General features: G+C 34.9%; 1 protein-coding gene across 1 annotated transcript in view; it reads left to right on the top strand.

Moving 5' to 3' along the window:
• Positions 1-15,902, top strand: part of IMMP2L (inner mitochondrial membrane peptidase subunit 2) — a 425,745-nt gene extending 409,843 nt beyond the window's left edge. The window contains exon 6 of the mRNA XM_027682163.1: positions 15,411-15,902. Coding sequence (XP_027537964.1) covers positions 15,411-15,530 — 120 coding nt within the window. The 3' untranslated portion in view covers positions 15,531-15,902. The remainder of the gene's footprint in view (positions 1-15,410) is intronic.
• The last annotated feature ends 444 nt before the right edge of the window (positions 15,903-16,346 follow it).

The following is a 16,346-nucleotide window of genomic DNA, read 5'->3' as shown; positions in this document are numbered from 1 at the left end:
TTTGTTCTGTTTGATAAACAAGTTAGTTCTCTAAACAAGTCCCTCAGGTCAGTAGCACTTTTTAATCCTGAAAACAATTTTTTTAGTAGCATTCACAATTTTGTAATAGAAATCTAAATATTTGAGCTTTGGGGTTTTTTCCCCTTGGAAAACTTAGAATTCCTCTTAATATTTTCCTTTTTTTGTTCCCTTATCAGTAGGAGCATGCTTACATAGCAATTCAGTAAGTACCATGAAAAACAGTGCCTGTGTAATAGTGACATTCATAAATCTACGTATTTGCGGCAAGATCTCTTGTTTTTCAGATAAGTCATGACAAGCTGTGGGATTGTTACATTATGCCTATTGGAAGTAATAGTCCTCATCAAAAGCAAAATGTAGTACTGTCATCTACTTATATCAGAGCAATAATACTGTTAAGACTTGTTGCTCACACTGCTCTATAAATTAATATTTGAAACCTGCAAGATTCAAGAGTTGAAGTTTAACATACACATATTTTACAATCTTCCATAAATCTGTCGTTGTTTTCTTTTTTTATTTTTAATCTCTCATTTTACAGAAGAAATTAAATAAATCTTAGGGTCGGATTCAGATGTCCTTATACATGAAGAATAGCACAGGTTTACAGGAATAGTTCTTTCAAATTTACAGCAACTAGCTTTCGAGTTACTAATCAGTTTGAGGAAAGGTTCCAGACTCCAGTCAATGTTTAAATTACACCTGAAAATAAGACATTAAGAAATTTGCAGCTCATTGTAGCTTTTTATACACAACGTGTATCGTTATTTTAAAAAACACATATATATATGTATTTATATATGTAAAATTGACTGTGGGTGGCTTTGTAGCTTTACTTTCTCTAGGAAACCCAATGGCAAGATCTAGTCATTTAAAAAGCCTTAAACACTATTATCACAATCAAGAAATTACAAAAAAAATTTCCAGGCTTAACTTCTATCACTGACCTGAGTTTGTTTAATAAAGACACTCTTATTTTCATTTTGGCATTTAATATTAATTTTATTTATTGTCATCTAACTGACTTTCTGTAGAATAGCAAAAAAATATTGTTAGCAAAAATAATTTTGATTGTTTTGTTAGTAAGCACATTTTCAAACACTCTTCGCTTGTCCTATTTATGAAAAATGAAGTGTGCTTCATATTTATGAATATCTTTTTTAAAGTCAGTTTTTATACTACACTTTGAAGGCTGATAAGTTTTAAGAACCTTTTCTGTAATCCTTGCCATACTCCTAAAATAGCAAAACAAAACAAAAACTCACACCCAAGCTTTCCCTACGGGTGAGATGTCATGAGAAACATGTTGACTCTTGAGTGATAGAATGTGACACACTCCAAATCCAAAAAAAAATTTTACACAAAAATGTCATAGCTCATCATGTTAGTGTCTCTGTCAAACACAGGAAAATTAAAGCTTCATGAGCAGTTGGTTACCTTTTCTGTTCAATTTATGTCTCTCTTACATCGTAGCAGTGGCATTCAATAGTGGAGAAGTTGGAGGATGCAGAGTAAGTAATTAATGATTTTCTAGTGTTCAGTGAGATGATGTCAACATGTCAGAAACTATGAGGGAAAAGGAAGGAAAAAGTACTTGTGATAACAGAAATTTTAACTTTATTTTTTCAAGAGAATAATAAAAACGTCACTATTTATTGCTCAACAGGGCCAATGTATCAAGCATAAATTTATGTGACAGGCTGTCATGTAAACACTGTTTCTAACATGGCTTTAGGATCCAATCACAAGTTATTTATAAGCTATCATTCTTAATTACTTACAAATGGTTCTAATGAACATGGTTCAGAATTTTGATATTTTAAGCTCTTCTCAAAAACCTCATTAAATAAGGATTAATTTTGACATGGTTATAAGTAAGAAATCTCAAATGATAATCATCAAATAGGCTCAACCTTGTTTGTGTAGCAGCAATAAAATTGGTTAAAGTAAGGTATAATTTGAATTAATAGAGATTCTGGTATCTTTATTAGTAGTTTCATGTCTATAATGCTCAACAAAAGGAACATTTTACATGTGTTTTGTCTTTATGTAAATGAGTATGGATAAAGTACTAAGGAATGGTAAGTGGATACTGAACTTTTTTTGATCGTCATAGTTTTGAGAAAGATGTTGACTTTAAAAAAAAAGTCGCAATTTCTGTGTGTGTATATTTTGTAGTACACTCTGTCTAGCATTTTCATCAGCTCAAGGGCTTGGTTTAGCATTTTCAGAAATGAATATAAGTGATTAAGGAGTGTTGATAGTAATACCATAGTACAAGAAAGATAGTAAGAACTTTAAATAAACATAGAGTCATAGAGGCTGGGCATGAGTATGTTTTACTTAACAGAACTGGAATGTATTAAAACCTTGACATTTGAAAACCAAAAATCATCTTTTAATCACTAAAGCTAATAACTGAGGCCCACTGAAATATTCTTTCTAAGAATAAACCTTTTATTATTTTCCTTTTTCTGTTATGTTTTTTGAACACTTATAGTGTATAAAATACATATTCTACAAATTTCATGTATATTTTACCTCTATTTTGAGGAGAATCTCAAATTCTCTTTAAAATGCCTTACTCTTTATGATTTAAAAGATGACCATAACAATTTGGGGTTTTTTTGCAATCAGAGAGGTGACATGGCTTTCCTGAATCTAGATGAAGTTTGAAAAAGTAACAAGGGAGCTAAGGCGTGCCCCATTAATCTCAATTAAAGCCTAATCTAGGGTGGCGTTCTGTGGCTAGAGAATTAAATATTTGTTCAGATGCCACAGATGCCAGAGAATTAAATATTTGTTCAGATTTTTTTTTTGAGAATTCACCTTTTGGCTGAACTTGGCAATTAATCTCTCTTGAAAATTTTTTCTGTGTCCCTTGTTGTCCACATTCTGCTTGTGATTATGCTTTGCTCTCGAGCCTCCCTCATATAAAACTGTTTGGTGATTTACAGTGGATTCTCTTCCCATTGTGTAATGGAGTTAGGCAGCAGAGAGTCTGGAAACTGGAGCTGGATCCTACTGTGCCCAGCAATGGAGGAAGGTTAGTGGTTTCTTATGCCTGGGGAATGCTAGCAGGCAGCAACTAGGATGTCTTGCAGATGAATGATTGAGGCCAGCTGGCACACAGGTGGGAAAGATAACAAACCTACCAGAATAGCACCACAGGAGAGGTCACTCAGGAGTCGTAGCTAGACTTAAAAGGGAGGAAAGTATCAAGATTCTATCCAGATAAAATCTGTACATAAAAAGTACCTTATGCAAATGCGTACTAAAGGGCGTTAGTTTAGCTCTGAATTAATTTCAGCTGAGATCTTGCAGACAGTATGAAGAAAGATGATGTAAAGTAGTATTCTGAGATTGAAGAGAGAGCTGCAGAACATAGCAGGTGCTGCATTGGACTCTGCTGTTGCCATGGATGCTCAAGGTTAGTCTTGCTCAGTATAAATTTCAAGCTCTTGCCCTCTTATTTTATGTGTTAGTACTAACTGGGAATGTTTTCTAGTTGCAGCTAATGCTCACTGAATTTGTATAATTACTGATATTTGGGGAGGAATTCATCTAATTTCAGGATGCTGGTTGTTCAAGTAACTCTAAACTCTCATAAAAAATCTCTAGGTAGTGTCTACATCTTCCTTTTTTTTTTTTTTTGCTTATTCCAATTCTCTCGAGAATCTGGGCCTGCATTTCTTCACATTTCATAAGAACGACACTTTATCATTAGCTACTAACTTCCATCTTCTTACTTGCTGAGTTTAGAGAATCATGATTTTGACCAATGATATATATTTCACTCATGCTTAAAATCACATCCTCAAGTCTACAAACACACTGTGGCAGCCTCCAGTTTAAGACTGATTAGCAATTCAAATGGGCTAATAGTGCTACCACCAGACTTCTGAGGCCAAGGCAGGTTCAGATTCACCTCTGTCTGTGTGTGGCTCCAGACAGCATGAAAACTTAGGTTACTGTGAGAAATTTGGAATAAAGCATGGAAGCCTTTCTTTGTAGGTTTGAGGGTTTTTCTGTTCAAGAATAATGTGCATTAGATTCATTGAACAAGAAAATACACAAAATATTTTGGAAACAAGAATGAAGAGTTCTTATCAGGCTCAAACTGGGTTGCTTAAGCTGTGCAGTCATGGGAGAACAAAGATGCTACAGAGAGGCTGCCAAACATCCGTTGCAAGACAATTGCATCTTGCCATTACCTTTACCTATAGCTGATGGAAATTTAGTACTCTAGCAAGCTAGAAGATGAACTATCTCATTAAAATATAGAGCGCGTTTTTCATCTGCTTTGAGTGCTAAGATCCTGATGAAGAAAAAACAGCTCAGTAAATATACAGAAATATATTTTCTCCAGAGTAGACTGATGAAAATGTATCAGACTTTACTGTCTGCACATTTCACTACTGCTGTCTCCTCAGCTAATTTCAGAGACAGTACTTGGATCTTCAGGCATTGTAGCAATGGTGATGCATACACAGTCTGCTGCTGACAAAAATGTGATTTTTGTGACCCAAAACACTGAGGTACAAAATAAGGATTGGATTTGCAGCATATTTTGAATGCAAGTGTGTTATAAAAGTAAGCACTCAAAAGGAATTTTAATCACATTGATTTTCTTACTGGAAGTGAAAGAGCTCCATGTAATGAATTAGTGTTAGTGGTGTTAAGTTTTAACATTTGTAACTTTCAGATCCTAAATGTGCTAATTCTTTTCCTGTACTGATGACCTGGCAGTCCTGTGTGTTTATATCTTGCTAAAATAGCTTAATAGCTACATATAATCTGAAAGATTGAGTGGTTTAAAGAGTTAATAAATCTAGATCATCAGCTCACTGGAAATTTATTTATTTTATTTTACTTAATTTTATTAATGTGCTGAAGTGTATTACTTGAATATTTAAAGTTCAGTACATGCTTTGATGAACTATGGCTTGATTAGGACTATGAGAGAATATGTTATTAAATATGCAGGCAACTGAATTCATTAGTCTTCACTACTTTCTTGCTTATCATGTATGGCTTTGGAACAAATTTTAATTTTTCCTTGAGATAAATGTAGATCTTGATGGTAAAGTAGTGGACTAAATTGTGTGTATTGGGTTTGTGTGGCCAGGTTCTGCTGGGGGGAGGGTGGGACAGTACAGGGGTGCTTCTGTGAGAAGCTGTGTGAGGATGGCTAGAGCTCTTCTAAAATGGTAAATTTCATCAAGATAGTCATCCCCTATGTCCAATAGAGCCAATGCCAGTCAGCTCCAAGATGGACTTGTCTCACATTGGAGAACTTTGTGGAGGATTGTCTCCCATAGGAGGGACCTCACACTGGAGCTGGGGAAGAGTGTGAGTAGTTCTCCTCCTGAGGAGGAAGGAGCGGCAGAGACAATGTGTGATGAACTGACCGGAGCCCACATTCCTGGTCCCCCTGCACTGCTGTGGGGGGAGGAGGGAGAGAATTTGTGAGTGATGTTGAGCCCAGGAAGAACGGAGGGGTTGGGGAAAGGTGCTTTTAAGATTTGGTTTTATTTCTCAATACCCTTTCCTGATTTTATTGGAAATAAATCAGTTTCCCCAGGCTGAGACTGTTTTGCCTAACTGGTGAGCAATCTCGTTATATTTTCTCTCCCCTGTCCAGCTAAGGAGGGGAATGATAGAGAGGCTTTGGAGGGCACCTGGCCTCCGGCCACAACCGGTTACTGCATTTGGCTAAAGATGAAGGTAACTTTTTTTGTTTTGAAAGGGTGCAGCCTGTGACTCAGTTATTTGGTTTATAGTATCCTGCGTTGTTCTGTAAGGATGTATCAAAGAAGGCTAGAGAGCAAGGGGAAAACAGGAAAAAATCATTTGGTGAATGTGTGCCAAGAAGAATACCAAATGTCCCAAAGAGAGGAATGGGAGAACTCTAGTTGTCTACAATACTATTTTTCCTATGTCCTAGTGAATCTTAGTCAAATTTTATGTTCCTTTGGAAGGTGTAGCACAGGACTTTGAAGAAGCCTATGCCCTTCTGAATGAGGAAGCGCAGTGGCCAGTAGAGGTTTCCTGGAATATCTCAAATGGCAGAAGGTAGTGCCTCTCTTTAAGCCTCTAATGCAAGGATCAGGGAGCTCATATATAGACTTCTCCCATTCTTCCTTGTTTTTCTGATGTCCCCATAACTAAAGGAGCTGACTGCCTGTCCCCTGCCCCACCTCTCAATCAGTCTGCTGGGGCTGCTGGTGCACAGGACAGACCTGGGGACTTGATCTGTCATGTCACTGCTCTATAAAACTGCCTTCTCCATAAACACAGTTGTTCCCTTACTGAGGGAGTTTTCTGTGGAGAATTAAAGTCATTTCACATGTGATATGTGCAATCCTTTTAGATTCAGAATTGCATGAAAGAGTTGCAATAGGATTTGCTTAAGGATATATCTTGATAAGGATATATATCTTGTTATACTTCTGATTTATTGTTGTGAAACCTGTTTTCCTCTGCAAAACCTGTTATGCCATTATCTTAAGCTAATCAAGAGTGAACTAAAGAAGAAAAAAGTGAATGAGAAGAGAATTAGTTATGTAGGATGTGGAAATTATATTCATAAGTATATAGTGTCAATTATTTAATCATAATTTCTGGTATGAAGTGAAAGGGTAGCTATATGATTTGAATTATATCAAGAAGCCTTGTATTTTGACAAATGTCACAGTATTGTATAAAAACAGAATGCTAAATAATTGTAAGAGTGACTAAGAAATATATTAATGGTTTTGAGAGGGTTTTTTTCCAAGTAAAGGCTGGCTTTTGTACATTTAATCTGCTTCTTCATAATTTTAATAAAAATACAGAATAAATCAGATAAAAACAAGAGAGAAAGTATATAATATTCTTAAATTCATAACTATTATTATAGCTAGATAGGGGAGAAAAATATTGGTATATATTAGAAGTGTTTACGTGGGGGTTTTTTTCCAGTAAATCAGCTTAGGAAGATTACATATACAGAATTATCTTGATGAAATTTACCATTTTAGATGAGCTCTAACCATCCTCACACAAGGAGCTCTATTAAAAAATCTTTTATAATTTTAATAACATATCATGCAGCTATTTAATGACATTTTGATATCCCAACTGCTCATTGAATATTTACTCCCTGTTGTTTTTCACAGCTTATATTGCCAACAGCATGTTTTCTGTAAGTCAAACTGTTTCTGTATGCCATTTTAGAAGAAAATATAGGCAAGCCTCACAGTAGGATTTTTTAAAAATATTTGGTTAAGTGGAATACTCTATTGAACAGTCGTCTTTTTAAGGTAAGAGGAAATCAAATTGCAACAACTTCATTTGTATCAGAATAAAACTAAAACTGAAAGATGTGATAAACCCTGTAGAAGCTGTGAGCAGGCTGATGGATCTGTTTGCTTAACATACAAGCTACTGTCACTGAAAATCTCTGAAGAGTTCTCCTAGCTTTAGAAAAGGCTTGCCTTGCCTGGTAACAGTTGTACTGTTATAAGCTCTTGTACAATTTTGTTTTAATTAAGAGGTAGTTTCTCACCTATTCGCTTGAATTAACTTTTCTTGCTACTGCTGGCATTCTTTATTTTGTCTTTTTTTTCTTTCTTCCCTCAGCATTTGATAATTACTGTAACGTGCCCTTGACTGACTACCAGATATCTGCCAAGGAAAATTTAAGATAATGGACTTTCCCATATGCCTGGGGTTTGCTGCTCCCAATGCTCTCCCATCACAGTTCTCACTGATGGAGTCTCTCAGGCTGCAGCTGCTCCTAATAGACAGACAAGGCACCCACGAGATGAGGTGTTCTCCATGATATCGTGTAGTGTTGGTATTTCTCTAAGTTCATAAATAGCCCTGATTTTTGACCCATGAGATCAGGTACTTTCCTGAACTTTTAGAAAGTGTATGAAGAATATAAATTAAATGCAAGAGAGAACTAGCATGAGGCTTTTTTTCATGTCACTTTTCTTGAAGAAGAATTTGAGTGTATCCAGAAATTGAAACCTATTGTTTCCTTCTACAGTAGGACTCCTTTCTTTCCTTAGTTATCCTGAATGAGTCTGAAATGTCATTTCTCCCAGCTTCCATGCATATGATCCCTGAAACAGTTGTGGAATTCCACAGAAACTGGGTGGAATTTCACCTGTCATCTTGTTTGCTCAGCTTTGCAAGACTAACCACTCATCATTAGGGGTTGCTTTATCTGTGAGAGTGTGGTGGAAGCAGAGAAGAAACACACCAGGGCTCTCCCCCGTATTGCACAGAGCATCACAAAGAATCTCCCTAGCCAGAGCACTGCTGGGGTTTAGAAGTCTGGCTCTCCTGGAAGCTCAGAGAACTGCAGAGAAGGGACAACAGAGCAGAAGGCATGATTGCCTCTGCTTGAGCACCAGCCTGTGGGGATGAGTTGGGTCTGTGGAAGAGCAATGTAGTGGGAGGAGGAGTTGAGACCTTGGGTATGTATCCTTCCCCTGTATGTATCACAGTGTACCTCTGCATTTGCCAAAGCTTTAGACTGAAACTAAATTAATGACACACAACAGTGCCAAACTGGAAATCAACTGAATTTGTAATGTATAATAGTTCTGTGTAGTGCCCTAATTGTTTAGTCAAGAGAGACAATGCACATAATCAATATCAGTGTAGTAAGCTGAAAAATGTCACTAAGTCTGACATTCTTCTGACTGTTGTCACTGATACAATATGTTGTTGAACAGGAATTCGCATTGAAGGCTTTATGTAGTCTTGAATAATTAATATGCATAGATTCTGGAATTAGCTAATATTTTCTAGGTGAAGATAATAAATGTGTTTTAATAATTGTTTCCTGCCACTTGATTTATCAATTCTTAAAATATTGAATTGCAAATATATTACAGCTTTTTATGTGGGTCTCTTTCATGAGAGCTGTTAGTACATTTTGTTTTTCTGTTGAGTTATGTGACTTAGTGACAATCCTATTTAGTCTGGGAACTTTGTACATCACCCAGTGAAATATTAAAAAGTTTTTAACTTTTAAATTATATTTATGTATATGCAGCATGCAAAGCGCATCATACTGTGCACTAAGCAAATTCTTTCACCATTTTTATTACTAGAAATCTAAAATAAATAAATGATTGATTTGTAAATCCTTTGGAAGACCTATTTAGCGTAATGGTTCTTTTAATCATAAGCAAGAAAGAATATTTACTGAGATTGCTATACTTACTGAAGAAAAAAGAATACTAGTGCAATGTAATATGCTAATCTCTATTTTAAAAAAGTATCTTTAGAAAAAACAGAAAAAAACCTGGGAAATATTGAAGAATTTAATTAACTATAGTGTCCTTTTCAGTAATATGTCCATGACAATTCCAAGAAAATACACTGAGATGGAATTCAGCTCATGAAATTCTTGTACCAAGCCTGTTACTGTTTAATTTAGTCAATGGCATTGACAGCTGATTTCTTTAAGAGTTGAATAAAAGATACACTATTTTATACTGAATTCATTTAAATCTGCATTACTCTTATGAATTTAAATTATGGTTCAACGTTAACTGGTCTTTGTCTGCATATCTAACTGTAGAAAAATCTCATATGTGAAATATATTCTATTTTCAGTGCCTTTTTCCTACCTTTTCCACTTTTGCAACTTTAGGCTTAACATAAGCATGTAGACATGATAGAAAAATGAGAATGCAACTCAATTATTTTGATATTTAGTACATTTTCTTTCAGTTCAATCAATAACCTGAGTTTTTATTACAATGCAGTGACTGCTCACCCCTTCTGATATGAATAGCTTAAATTGCAAAACCATATTGGATTGGAGCAGTCACATTTGTTATACTAATTTCAGACAGCTACTCTGTGCTAACATGGAAATTTTATTCATTCTGGGAATCAACCATTGAATTTGAAATATATTTCTTTCTTTTACATGTTAGTTTGTGATTGTCTGCACATATATGTGAAATTTGCATCATATACGAGTGTCTATTTTCACTGTTTAAAACTTTCTTAGAAATAAAATAATTGTCATTTACATGTGTTCAGATTTTTAAAAAATATTTTCTATCTAAATAAGCTCTTCTAAATTTGATAACTAACAAGAGCCTTTATTGATTATATACTAGCACTGTGAAAGAAAGCACATATGGGATGTTTTATCTGTAGCTGGAGCTGCTGCTTCAGCTATCAAAGTAATGGAACTATAATAGAACGCTTAGTAAGAAAATTAATGGGCTGCATTCTTTTCTTTGTCACTAGACCTGTATGGCTCCATTAGGTCTGATTTGTTCAGTTAGAAGAAGAAAGAACAATGAATATGCCAGCACTTCGCTATATATTATCATTCTTCGTGTATTCATGAGCTAGTTGGCACCTTGTTATGTCGACCTTCAGTGGGATATGTTAACATTTGTTGTGATATGGTTTTGTTTACAAAATAATCGATTGATTCTCATATTTGTGTTATTCTTAGATTGATAAAAGAAGGAGGTGGAGGATATTTGTTTCTTCTGCCATTGTTCATTATCCCAGATACTTCTACCAGAGATATTGGTTTCTCTGGGATTTTATTGTAATCCACAGGATTTTATTTTTATTGAGCCCTTTTCCTGCTACTGCACTTGATAGCACTTGTTTCAAAATTCAACCATGTACAAAAATGAAATGTAATAGCAATTGTGTTTACTTTCTATTAAAGTATGGATTTTTTTAAGAGACTAATTTACTGGGACAATTCTCTGTGAGACGGTTTTACAGCTACAATCTAATATCAAAACCCAGTGCCACAACCTTTCTTAAAGACAAGCAATCTAATTTGACACAGATAGCTATCCTATGCTATATATTTTTGTTAGAGTCATAGCTGAAACACTGCATAGCCTAAGTGTTTCTATCTTGAGGACTTCTTTGAGGTGTTGGGGGCTGAAATATTCTAGAACTGTTTCTCACCTTTCTCATTAACCTGATCCCTTTACACAGTTTTCAACATCCATGCAAATTTGTCATTCCAAGACTTTCAGGATATCAGTATAGTCAAACTGCAGCTGACTGACTGATGGGAGGTAGGTGGCAGTGTGGTCAATAAAGCTAAGACGATCCCAGTTTGGGGGCAAGAAACTGGAATGCTTTATTGGACTTACAGGTTCATATTTAAAGAGTTTAGGGGTTACATATTCAACAGGGGGTTGTAACTATTGCAATTTGTTACAAACAGGGGTTTCAGGGGATGGCATAAGGGAAAAACCCAGGTTAATAAATTTGGGGTCTTACACATACATCATAGGGGAAAATCCATTTTATATTGGGGGAATTTGGGTTTACAGAATGCAAGGATCCAGAGAACACAAAGGGAGAGATAAGGTACAATACGTCTTCTGCACAGGTTTGATGAAATCAGGGCATGGTTTCTCCAGCTTGGGCAGGACATTCCAAACCCGAGACATCAATGGATCCTTGTCTGGACTCTAGGTGGAGGTTTTTCCCCAGTCTCTGTTAGCCCAAGGTTTTTGTTTAAAGCCTGCAGTTTTCTTTTTCTCATATCCAAATTTTGGAATCCAACATAGCAGGGCTATGAACTACTAGATCTGGAAAATTTCATTAAAGCTCTGTGCTTGCTCAAATGGTGCCATCTCTAAATCTCCCGGGATTTCTCCATGTTAGAGAATTTTTTACCTAATATGTATCGGCACATTTCAGAACCTCTGTGAGGTGTAACAACTACCCAGCCAGCACAATGTGATCTGAATAGACCTCTACTGCTACAGAATTACTCTTGCCCATCCCCGATGACCTTGTGTTATGAAACAGAAAATTTGAGAAGAAAATTTTGTATACAGCTGATGTTCCATAGTGCTTACCATGTAAAAGGCTATATATAAGCTTCTTTACTAAGCTCAGTACATGTATTGAGAATGTATTCCTTCGGAGAATAGGAAGTATATTTTGAAACACTGTATTTTTATGTATTGTTTTATCTCTTTTTGGTTTGAGAAAATTTTAATTTTTTGTGTTTCTATGTTTATCACTGGACACAGCATTTGACCTGTGCAATATTGCTAGAATAGAACTCAGCTTAGGATACTAAAGCAAAAGTTTCTCTACAAAACCAGAGGCTGATATATGCCTTTTAAATTGTAATTTTCTATCTGTTGATGAAATTTCTCAAGTACACAGGGACTACTATTACTGTAGCACTTGTAGTTTAGTTCTGTTTCTAGTTTGGTAGCTGTTATTTGTTCTCTTTCAGTGGTATTGTAGGGGATTTGCACAATTTAAAAATTTATTAATGAGACCAGAAGACAGGCGTATTGAAAGGAATATTGACATTTTTCTAGGCTTAAATATGATGAAACAAGATGATTTGTCAGATGGTATTTCTTCTTCAGAAGTAGATTCATATTCAAGTACTTATTCTAGTACACCTTCAGAGAGGATTTTCATGTTGATCCAAAGACCAAATAGAGGTCTTTGTCAACCTAATTAGTCTTTGATTCTATGATTCTATAGTTATTACTTTCAATTAGCAAACTGACTAGTTAGGAAGTCTAACTTCAGAAAAAGTTTTAAAGGCTTGAGTTTTTTGGTTCTGCATTACTGTTTCTCAGGTTATATTAAGTGGTGCTGTTCTTCCTTGTTGCAGTGTTGTTACAGAATTTGAAATCTTGGCTGTTTGAACTAGAGTGAAATCAAGAAGGTTTAAGGAAAAAAGAAGCAAGGAGAAATCTGTGGGGAATTCTGTGAACTCACAACTAGGAGCAGCAGTACTTGAATTTTGAATTTTGGGTAGACTTTACATGCTCGGGGAAAGCTGAATATCCTTGTTAGGCTCATATCCTTATCTAGCCTTTTCCTTTTCTTGGAAACCAAGTTGTTCCAAACTGAACACCTGTATTTCCATAGAAATTTTGATGTGCTCCACTGCATGCTACATATATATATATATATACAGGATTCTTATCCAGTCTGAATGCTGCTTTTCCCATTGTGGTGTTGTACTTTGGTACCAGGGAAGTGAAAGTATTGTAAGTCTCTATTAAAGCTGCATTTATCCCAATGTGTTAGGACAGAATGAGGAAGATTGTTGTAAATACCACTTCAGATACCACTATCAATCTTGGACTTATCTTTTCCTATGCAGTGCCAAAACTAATCAGTTTTCATAGAACTAACATACTTAGAACAACAGACTCTGAGAAAATATGCTTTTATCACAGTAACAGTTTAAAACAGTATTAATTCAAAACTTATTTTGTAGATAAAATTGCTGTGTTAACAGAATGACTTCTCAGTTATTCAATTTAATATTCAAAGGTTAATTAAAAAAACAAACAAACCTAAACAGCTTAGGGACAATAATATAGATTCAATTCAATATACTGCCTTGTTGCCACAGCAAGAATAACAAATAGATCATAATGTAGAAGTAAACCCCAACTATTTCGATTGCATCTCCTATTCATGTCTGTAAATGAAATATGCTCCTCAAAGAATTTGTTCCTCTAAAGTACTGATTTTTCTTATAGTTCAGACAGTGTTTCAAGGGGGTAAACTTAATTTTTTACTTAAAGGAAGCAAATAATATCTGTAAGGGAAGTGATTAATTAATAGATTATTTCAGTACTTCACTGTTACAACAGAAAGTGTAGCCTCACAGTTCATCCTTTGTCCATATCTAACCTTGATTGGGGTAAACCTGTTAATAAGGGCAGGTTATCCTCTGCAAACAATTCTGTTCTTCCTCAGTGAAATTCATGGCTGATGTGGTAAGTAAAGAATAATAATAGGCAATGGAAAAAAGTTATTAAGGTTGTTTGCAGAATTCAAACGTAAAGGTGCTTTTAAAGGGAACCTGTAAGTTACTATAAAAGAAGTCCTATAGCATCAGTGTAATTTGTTATTTAGTAAAGGCTTCCATCACCCAAAAATATCTGTTTTTCCTTTTAACTCTAGTCATGTTGTCCTGTAAATCAGGTGTTATAGGAAGGAGATTTCTTTATTAGTTTCAGGGTAGATGATGGTCAATAGTAGTAATCCTCTGGGCAAAATTATTCCCAGCCTGAGCTTAAAACAAGTTTTGATTCATTTATTATATTCTCAGTCTGCTTGCAGACCTCCTCCTGACATCAGTAAAAGCAATGTACTGAGAAAAACACAGAGCTTTGAAAATGAGATGTTATTTGTGTTTGAAAAGAGTATTTTAACATTTTTCTCTGTACTAATGCTGTCATATTTTACATGTAGCAGTGGGATTTGCTGTGGTTTTATATTTTGGCACCAGCCTGTAATGTGTGTGCTATCACGCTGTATATTCAAGGAAAAAACATGGTAATATTACATTTTCAGCCTACTTTTTGGGCTAATTAAGATAAAAGGTGTTGTGAATTTCATAAATATTAACCAAACTACACAGAAGTATGTCAGGATATAAAAAAATGTTGCTCAATCCTATTCAAAAAGCATTGTCACTTAGCAGCCTGTCCTTTGCTTAAATGTAGGGAAAAAAGCTGCAATGAATCTGGGAAACAAGTGATCCCTGCAAGGGATCAAACAAGAGAAATACAATCCTAGACTGCAATTTCGATGATCTACTTCAGATTCTTTTAGATATCATGGGTTATTAACTAACCAGATTATATTCAAGTAATTCACCACCTGCTTCATCAAGCTACAGAATATGGAATTAGATATATACCACTTCAGCTTCACTGATTTGATTATGTAGTAGAGAGAAACTGGTGAATATAAATTAATCCTATGAAATTAAATCAAGAAAATTAGCTGAAGATATTCCTAGGGGACCATTTGGTGTCTATTTGCATAAAATGCTGAGTTACCTGCTTACTAAAATCACTTTTTTTTTTTTTAATGAGAAATGGAATGGAAGAGAAGAACTGAGTTTACATAAAAATTTAGGTAGCAGTGTACAAGTTCAAGCCAGAAGTTCAGTTCATTAAAGCATAAGAATAAAGCAAGTATATATTTTTTCCCTCTGTGGTTCCTAATATGGAGTATAGAGACTATACTGTTACTTTGTTCTCTGGATCCAGAATAACTAATACCCAAAAGCTTTATGGATTATAGAATGCCTCACCTGTTTTGAACAGCTGTTTTTCTTGAAAATGAAAAAAATTCCTATTTCTTCTTTGTTAAAGACAGTGCATTTCAGCAAGCTGTTTTGAATTCCACAAAATATTTTATCAAAAAAAAAAAGAAATTGTCATTGAAGAAGACTTCTTTTCCCCTCATTACGTTCATGAGAGAGAACTCAGTTCTCTGCTTTGTATTTTCCCATTGCTCTAACAATCATCACATACTTAGTATTTTTCATATTTTAATTTATTTGCATTATGTAATAATCTCTCTGGTTTATATTTTGGTTGTAGGTTTCTCTTGGACTTCTGCATGCTCGAGCTACTCATATTCTCTGGCCTCCACAACGCTGGCAGAAGTTACAGCCAATGCTACCTCCAGAGCGCAAACCGCTGCACAGAGAGCAGGAGTGAGCTAAATGTTCTGACAGGACAACATTGACATAAGTTTAACCAGGAAGAGTTGCAATGGCTATACCACCACCTCTAAGAGCTTTGCCAAGCGTGCTTTGATATTGGGTATCATATCAGCAAATACATTTGACATATTACAATTCCACCTTAAGTGTAAAGTTCTTCGGGGGGGGGTTGTTTGTTTGTTCTGTTGTTTGGTGCATTTTTAAAATCTCAAACATTGTATGTTAATTTGGTTTGAAATAACTGGTTGTAGAAGGATTGAATGTTCATTTTTTTCTGGGAGCAGTAAAAAGCTTGACTTATGCCTGTGCCTGGGCTTCTCTGGATAAGAAACTATTAAAACCTTCAATAAAATATTTTGATCATTTACATTGTGCTTGTTTCTTTTGTAACTGAATAGAACCTTTATTAATATAATTGATTGTATATGAAAAAACAAACCACTCAAAACTTCATGTACTTTGTCCTATAATTTCTAATACTGCAGAATCAGTACTTCTGTAGCTGAAAAGTTTTTCAATGCAATTTATGTTTATTATTAAACTGAGTACATGTCGCTTATTTCTAATTTCTTTTTTGGAAGTGTTTTATATAAATATTTCTTGTATATTTTGCTGAAGTAACATTCAGTCAAAATGTACAAACTACATTACAGTGTCTGAAGGCAGTGTTTCATTTGTTTCTTGAATAAATCTTTGTTAGTATTGATTGCCACATTTCTTTGCAACTATGTAATTAGATGAGATACTATGCAATTAGTGCTATAATATATAGTTAATATAAATATAGTCTGTGAATATGCAGTAAAGCTTC

Source organism: Neopelma chrysocephalum, unplaced genomic scaffold (genome assembly GCF_003984885.1).
Source record: "Neopelma chrysocephalum unplaced genomic scaffold, ASM398488v2 Primary Assembly neopelma1_62, whole genome shotgun sequence".
NCBI classification, from domain to species: domain Eukaryota; kingdom Metazoa; phylum Chordata; class Aves; order Passeriformes; family Pipridae; genus Neopelma; species Neopelma chrysocephalum.
Note: the sequence above shows the minus strand (reverse complement) of the source record. Positions and strands in the feature narration are given on the sequence as shown.